The sequence below is a fragment of the Vitis vinifera genome, chromosome 3 (assembly GCF_030704535.1).
Source record: "Vitis vinifera cultivar Pinot Noir 40024 chromosome 3, ASM3070453v1".
Lineage (NCBI taxonomy): Eukaryota > Viridiplantae > Streptophyta > Magnoliopsida > Vitales > Vitaceae > Vitis > Vitis vinifera.
Window position 1 is genome coordinate 8818153 of NC_081807.1, and position 8591 is coordinate 8826743.

An 8591-nucleotide genomic window follows, 5' to 3' on the forward strand; every position below is an offset into this window, starting at 1 on the left:
CAACCATATATCTTGTCCTAGTTTGGAATAATAGTCCATAATATGCACATGTTTGAATCAGGAAAGAATCCATTGATACTAAGTTGCTCTTAGCTTCAAATTTTATTATTATTTTGTGAACCAGGAAATTTATTTGGAAAAGAAGTTACTTCCATTCCTAAAATTTATTTTCATAATATGTATGCAAGAGAATACATATCAGGCATATTTCTATTTCAACCATTGCATCATTTCTGCTGATGGAATGTAACCATTTGATTTGAATCCAACGCTCATCATAATTAGACACCTTAGTAGATAAGGCAACATGTTGATACACTTTGGGAAAATATTAATGGATAGTCGACCATAGTTAGATTGTGATCAGATGATTTTAAGAAGAACAACTAAGATGTCTAAATATTTTTTCCCAGTTTATGGCTATGTCAGATGAGGCTGAGATGTTGGTATCCAGATTATAAGGTAAACTAATCAAATACAAGGAATTGAATCCAGATTGTGATTTAAGAGGTAGAAATGTTGGAGGGTATTCAAAGCAAATTCAAAGGTAGAGATCCCTTTAAATACCCACATGTTTCTCCTGATCAAAATCAATATTATTTTTGCTTTGGTAGGGTAGAAAACAACAGTGCTTTGTTTCGGATTCTTGTCTTGATGGCTACGGTGAGAAAAAGTAAGGGACGGCAGAAGGTTGAGATGACCAAAATGACGAAAGAAAGCAACCTACAGGTTACCTTCTCCAAACGCCGGTCTGGCCTTTTCAAGAAGGCAAGCGAGTTGTGCACACTTTGTGGTGCAGAAACAGCCATAATAGTCTTCTCTCCTGGCAAAAAGTTGTATTCCTTTGGCCATCCATGCGTCGAATCAATCATAGATCGGTTCCTTATGCGCAACCCTTTGCCCAACTCTGGTGCACTGCAACTCTTTGAGGCTCACCGTACTACAAATGTTCGCAACCTTAATGTGCAGCTCACTCAAGTGGTGAACCAACTAGAGGGTGAGAAAAAGCGAGGTGAAGCACTTACACAGATGTGGAAGGCATGCAAGCCACAGTGCTGGTGGGCAGCTCCAATTGAAGAGTTCAGCTTGGAGCAGCTTGAGCTTCTGAAGGTATCATTGGAAGATCTAAGAAGGAAAGTGGCAAGACAAGCTGATGAACTTATGATAGAGGCAAAAAATCCTCCTGCCTTTTTCCCAGGGAATTCTGTTGGAACGATTATGCCCTATGATGCACAGATGGCTGGATTCGACCCTTATAGTCATAAATATAACTTTGGTTATGGGGGTCCTTTTCTTTGAGTTTCCTATTGTAGTTCTGCAGGTTCTCGATCCCTATGTTTTCCTACAAAAATTGAAGTTTTTGGTGTTCCGTTTTACTTCCCACAGTAATAAAAAGGTTGTGCTTCTTTTGTCCATTAATATTCTATCTTTGACATTGTTGTGCCTGTTTGAAACTTTAATGCCAAGAATGGTAGATCAAGAACATAAAAATAAAAACAATCATACGTATAAAGGTATATGAGGTTCTAATGTGATTTGACTAATTATGTCCACATCCATGAATAAGAGAAAATAATTCCACTATACCATAAAGAATATTACAGAAAACAGAGTCGGATATAACTATTAAGTTCCTGAAATATTTCATGTTTCCCCACTAGCTGAACCTCTCCCCATTCCTTGTATACACACTCCAAACCATGAGTTTCTTTGCTTCATCATGTGCCTCTCATTTTTCCTCACATCTCTATCCTCCACATACATGCAAGTTCATATTTATCTCATGACTTTTTTTTCTCTTGACCTAAAATATTTACGAATATATTCATAATAATTTTTCTTATTTTATAAGAAAATCTTAAGAGATATTCTATACAAATATTATATACAAAAAATAAATCTTTACTAATTAAAAATGTGAGACACTTTCCGATAGAAATTATGATTTTTGTAGCCTGACCTGGAGTTCTTTCCTATGTTCTAAAACAAAAATTGAAGCTTGCAGTGTGCTATTGTGGCCTCCATGTACAATAATAAATGGGTATGTTTTTTGTTCATTATTTTCTCTTTGAAATTATGGTGCTTTTTTATGGGTTTTTTTTTTCCCGCCGATGATATGACTCTGGTGGATTGAATTTGGGAGAGGTTTTATATCTTCCCTAGGAAGTACTTATAGATACTCTTGTCAATACTCACGTTTATAAGCACAACTCACATGGTCAAAACCTACACTCATAAACTCTAGTTGAATTCCATGTGGTAGAGGATCAATTGGCTAAGTTCATATTTAGATACATTTTTTAAAAAATTAATAAGTTTTATATGAAAATTTAACAAATTTAGAAAGGTAAAAAAATTTCATTTTTCTCAAATTTTTAAAATTTTGAAAAGAGTTTTAAGAAAAAAAGATAAAAATTTAAGGAGGAAAAAAAAATTATTTCCTCAAATTTTAAAAATTTTGAAAAGAGTTTCAAAAATAAAAGGTAAATTTTTTTCTTTTGTAAAATATTTCAGATAAAAATTCTATTTTCTAAAAAAGAAAAGAAATGCATGGAAACACCACCTCAATTGAATTTCAATCTGAAAACCCAAATTATATATATAAGAAAAATTAAAGTAATATAAATGACCAAACCCATTTATAATGAAAATGCATGAGTTAATTGTCTGAAATGCTGACCAAAAAATACCCTATAAATCCCTTTACAAACTCAAGGATCCCTTTATAAATCCCTTTTTCTACAAATGGTTAGATTTAGGCCAAGTTTTTCGTAAGATAATAAAATCCTTTAATTTGTTTCCAATTGGCTGGATTTAGATTAGTTGTAAGTTTTTCTATTGCAACCAACTGAGACTTTTTATTTTCACCTTGTCAATGGTTCGATACAAATTTTCTAACTTTAATGTAAATAGTATTGCATTAATGTGAACAACATTTTCTTCCGCCTATCAGAGGCCCAAAATAAACTTTATAATGTATTGCAAATGTGTTTCATGGTAGAGGATTTGAAGTTCCTCAAGCGTTCTCTTTATTGCAAACCTATGTTGTCCATGTTCTTAACGTTTAGCATCTAGAAGAACTCCATCTTGCTCTCTATGATAAACGATGATGCTATTTGATTTATATAGTATAAATGCAATTTTCACAAAAAAATTTCTGAAAACTGTGTAATTTCGCTTTAGGCACTTTTCCATTTGGGAGTTTCTTTGACAAGATACTAAATATTCTCAAACATGAATAATATGCATGTCAAGAAGGTTGTCGCATATATGAATTCAAGGATCTTCCACGGTAACTTTTGTATACCAAAAGTTTGCTCAATAATGTTTTATAACAAAGAATATGTTTCAATTTCTCAAGAACCTTTATACTTACTATCACATCAAAATGATTAGATGTATATTCAAGGATCTTCCATTGTGACTTCCATATACCAAAAATGTTGGAGTTGGGTTTGGGTGCCTAAGTAGATTTGGATCCAACAAAAATAAGAAATGGGGGAACAATATCTGATTGTTAACTTAAAATTGCCACTATAAATTATATATATATATATATATATATATAATCTATTCTCCTCACTCTCTTTCTACCATAAAAATCTAAAAGAATACATTTATGAAGAAAGTCATTTCTCTTGAATTTCTTAAAAAAAAAAATTCGTGAAAATGAAAGTTAAAGCACTTATACTATAGAAATAGAGTAGTTCTCATTTTTTGTAATTTCATTCACGACTTGATGTAGAGAATTCGTTAGTGAAACAACCAATATAGATTTTACTCATTTTACAAGATAATTCAAAACCTTATTTTCCATCAAAAAGTTTGCTCAACAACATCATATAACAAAGCATGTATTTCAATTTCTCAAGGACCTTTATACTTATTACTACATCAAAATGATTTTTCAATTTCTCAAGGACCTTTATATTGACTACTTCATCAAAATTCTAAAAACGACATCTTTCTCCATTATATAGGCTAAAAAACCCTACATATTTGGATAATTAAAATAAACTAAGTAGATTTTATCCATAAACAACCAATGCACATGAGGATAGATTATTATATAAAGTAAAATAAAATAAATTTTAAAAATATTCTCCAAAACATTAACCAAAGTAGTTGGTAATTTAGGAACTAGTTCTCCAAAAATATAGTTCTAACATGTGTGATCCCTTAACAATCTCACCATAGAAATGTAAATAGCATGTTAAGTCTTACAATGCCCTTATATTTTGAGTAGTGTGTCCTTTCATACTAATGTATAAGATTTTCTCATCTAGGGAATTGTTGCATGAACATGTGTCCCATCCATTCCTCCAATACCATCCTAAAAAGAACAAACAAATAAAATAAAATAATAAATATAAATTTATAATCTTAAGTGTGGGTATCTTAATAGTGAGCTACTTGAGTAGTCCTACCCAAATGAACTCTCTGGGCAATATAGCATCTAACCAATGCAGATCACTCTAAAGCAGCATCCATCTGAGTAGCTAGATGATATAAATGAGTCGGTTACACATTTTATGTAGGATAGTCAAGTAGTCAGTACGTGTTATAAATAATTGACTATTACTAACAATCAATGATTGAGTGTTGCGCATTAAAACCACAATTAAGGGCAATCATAAAGGCAAGAGCAACATTACAGGTGATCTCCTATAAAAACCACCAGACAATTAGAAGAAAAGGTACACAATCTAATTCTTATAAGGAAACTCTGCCAAGAAATCTACCCAAGCTAACTTAGCCATCGAAGGGGTCTGTCCAGACAAACATCCAAACACACCTATTTTGCAGGTTCATCCAGTGCAAAAGGTGTAAGAAGGCTACCCAAAGGGAGAATTTTGATCACTATCCAACAATTGGCATCGTCTGTGGGAAAATCGAGGAAAAGCCATCACCGTAGAACCTAAAAAATGGCAAACATGCCCTCTAAAACTAGTGTCAATACTCCATCTAGGACACAATCTATTGGACTTGATGAAAGATTTTGCATCTTTCAAGTGATGATGGAGAAAAGACAAGAAGAGTACGACCAGTGCATATAGTCCTTACTTCAGCATGTCGATAAGTTGAAATGAGAAAATGAGTAATTATGGGTGCAAGTGGATACAAGGCGCCACTCAAGTAAGAGAAGTCGTTGCTCTACTAGTTGGACCATTTCAGGGTTATCCTAAAGTAAGGCAATAGGGATTCCACCACTTGACAGGGAACCCTCACTTCAAAAAGATGATGAACTGTCGACTTGTGATTCCTTTTAATCACTTGTGGTGTAAAGATCTCAGATGAAGCAACTGATTAGTAGGAACCAGTCAAATGAAGCTACTAATACCACCAAGAAAAAACCCCCTCAAGAGTCTACATAAGGTTTCCGCACAACCACCATCCTAGGGGCTTGGTCTAATATCCCTATATGCATGGTGAGGTCCACAAAAATCATGTGCAAAATGTAAGATTCGACCAAGTGCTTAGGGAGATAGCCCAAAAAGCACCATTAAGGACAATAAGCAAGTGCCTGGATGATATGATGTCCACTCTGTTTGGGGTGCACATCATAAATCACGAGTCTCTTAGAGGGTTCATAATCCCAAAGTTTACCATGTGTGACGGGACAAGCAATCCATTTGACCACCTGATGCATTACAAATAGGTAATGACTCTCAATGTCGAGAATGACATGCTACTATACAAACAAAGTGTTTCCAACCAGTTTTCATGGTTCGGCATTGTTGTGGTTGTTAAGATTGAGCCTTATGGGCCCACCATGGTTGGCGCTTAGCACCTCCGAAGGGAAGGCCAGAGGCCCATAACTGTGGCCCCTCAATCACACCAAAATGTCAATCCTAGTACCATTTGAGTGGCCTTTGGCGGGCTCACCATAGTTGGTGCTTAGCACGTCAAAGAGAAGGCTAAAGACCCAAGACCGTGGCCCCTCAGTCACACCAATTGTTTATTTGTTCCAATAAAGGAAGCGTCTCTAAGAATTGAACCTAAGACCAAACCTTAAGGTCCACCTAAATGTCAATCCTAGTACCATCTGGGCTAGTAGCCCAGATGGTACCAAGATTGACATTTAGGTGGACCTTAAGGTTTGGTCTTAGGTTCAATTCCTAAAGACGCCTCCTTTATTGGAACAAATAAACAATTGGTGTGATTGAGGGGTCACGATCGTAGTCCTATGTTCAATTCCTGGGAGCACCTCCTTTATTGGAACAAATAAACAATTAGTGTGATTGAGGGGCCACGGTCCTATGCCTCTAGCCTTCCCTTCGGTTTGGGGATATCTTTGAGGCTTTTGTTGAGCATTACTTGTGTTCTACCCGGCAAAAGCAAAATGTAAGTGCACTGCAAAACATCAAGATGATGGAAAACAAATCACTACAAGCCTTTATAAAGAGGTTTGGGCAAGCTGTTTTGGAAGTGGAGTCTTATAACATGGATGTTATGTTACAAATCTTTAAGAAGAGCATTAACCTAGGCACTCTCTTTTCCAAATCCATTGCCAAAATTTTTTTGGTAATGATGGATGATTTATTCTAAAGAGTTAACAAGTATGCAATGTTGGAGGACGACATCCAAGTAGCCTCATAGCAAATTTTGGTGACAACACAGCCAACTAGAAACAACAAGGCGAGGAGCTCAAAGCCTTCAGGGAATGGATCAAAGCAGGACAACCGTAGATCTACTCGGCAAGACTAGAATAAGAAAGAGTCGATGCAATTAACACAATTAACCATATCATATGAACGACTCATCCCACTAGTCCATGACCTGTCCGAGTTTAAGTGGTCGAACCCTATAAGGGGCGAACCCAGCCAAAAAGAACTAGTGATGGCGCTGCTCTTATCACAGGGAACATGAGCATACAACAAAGGAATGTTGTCATTTCCACTTTTTGGTGGAAAAGTTAATAAAGGTCAAGCACAGCTGCCAGTATATTCAGGAGCAAGATAAAAGCAACAAAGTTCCAATCGTTAAAGTTAATAAAGAACGAACTCCTCCCTCAGAGCAACACCCCATCATTCACTACACTCATGGTGAACCGATTGACGACCAATATAAATCTAATAGACGTAGAAGGTCCATTATAAGAGTTGCCACGATGTTAAAACAGGTGAATGTTATCCAATACTCATTTCCAATTGAAAGCGCTCAATCAGTTGATGGGCTTATCACCTTTCCACCCATCAATCCCAATCGGATCATAGCACCTCATAAAAATGCCCTCATCCTAATCATGAATATAAGTGGTTGCAAATGTCTACATAAAAGTAGATGGGTCACTTTCCTACCGCTCTAGAAAGTCCTAGGTGTGTCCTGATCGGGTTCAATGGGGCTACTATGGTGTCACTGGGTCATGCAGTACTTCTAGTGGAAGTCGGCCCCATCACTCTAAATGTAAAATTTTCGGTGGTAGCAAATATTTCTCCATACAATGCCATAACATGACGAGCTTGGATCCACAAAAATAAAATTCGTCTCATTCACTTATCATCAAATGATTAGTTATCTTACTAAGCAAGGCCAAGTGGACTTGCATGGAAGCTTACTAGCTACTCAACAATGTTACCAGATAACCACAGGGGCTAGACAATCGTGCTCTTCAATTGTCAACAACGCACTCATCTAAATTATTTTTTCACTACCATCTTCCAAGATATCCATACTTGACAATGGATTCGCTACTGATGATTCTCATTCCTTAATTTTCTCTTTTCTTCCGATCAATAATTGTTATTTGGTTTGGTCGCTCAAAGCTCAAAGATTTGAGCTCTTCAAATGGAGCCTCTAGGCCAACCTATATGGTTATTTGGTAACACTATCAGACTAAATAGAAATTACTGATCAGAAGAAAAATGAAAATTATGGAACGTGAATCACGAGCAATGGATCCATTGTCAAGTCTGGATATCTCAAAAGATGGTAGTGAAAAAAAAATTTAAGTGCGTTATTGATAGCCGAAAAGTATGATCGTCTAAGACTCGTATTAAAGAAAAATAAAGATGTGTTTGCTTGGAAGCATTCAGACATGCCCAACATAAGCCCCATTGTGGCCTCTCACAAGTTGAACGTTAGCCCAACTGCACGACCAATTAGATAAAGTACTAATGTTTCCACTAGGATAGGCAGAAAACCATCTAAGTGAAAGTCACTAACCTGTTAGAACCCAAGTTCATTCATGAAGTAGAGTGTCCTACTTGGCTGGCAAACGTCATGGTGTTGCCCAAAAAATAGGAAAATGAAGATTTTGTGTCAACTACACAAACTTGAATGAAGCTTGCCCAAAAGACAACTTTCCATTGCCTCAAATAGATCAAATAGTGGACACAAACTTTGGGCATGTCATGTTATTATTCCTAGATTCATTCTCTGGATACAGTCAAATTCCTATGTACCCCCTAGATTCAGAGAATACTACTTTTATAATGTATTTAGAGTAAGTGAGGGGAAATTTTTAGGGTTCATGATCACTCGAAGACGAATAGAGGCTAACCCGGCTCAAATCAAGACGATATTAGAATTCCCCTCTCCAACCAGCCGCAAGAAAGTTCAGCAGTTCTCCAGAAGACTGGCAACCTTGG

General features: G+C 36.0%; 1 protein-coding gene across 1 annotated transcript; it reads left to right on the forward strand.

The window, feature by feature from the left end:
• The first annotated feature begins 654 nt into the window (after positions 1-654).
• On the forward strand, positions 655-1299 carry LOC100248056 (agamous-like MADS-box protein AGL62). The gene has a single exon (XM_002270886.1). It carries the CDS (start codon positions 655-657, stop codon positions 1297-1299), a length of 645 nt encoding a protein of 214 aa, XP_002270922.1.
• Positions 1300-8591: the final 7292 nt, after the last annotated feature.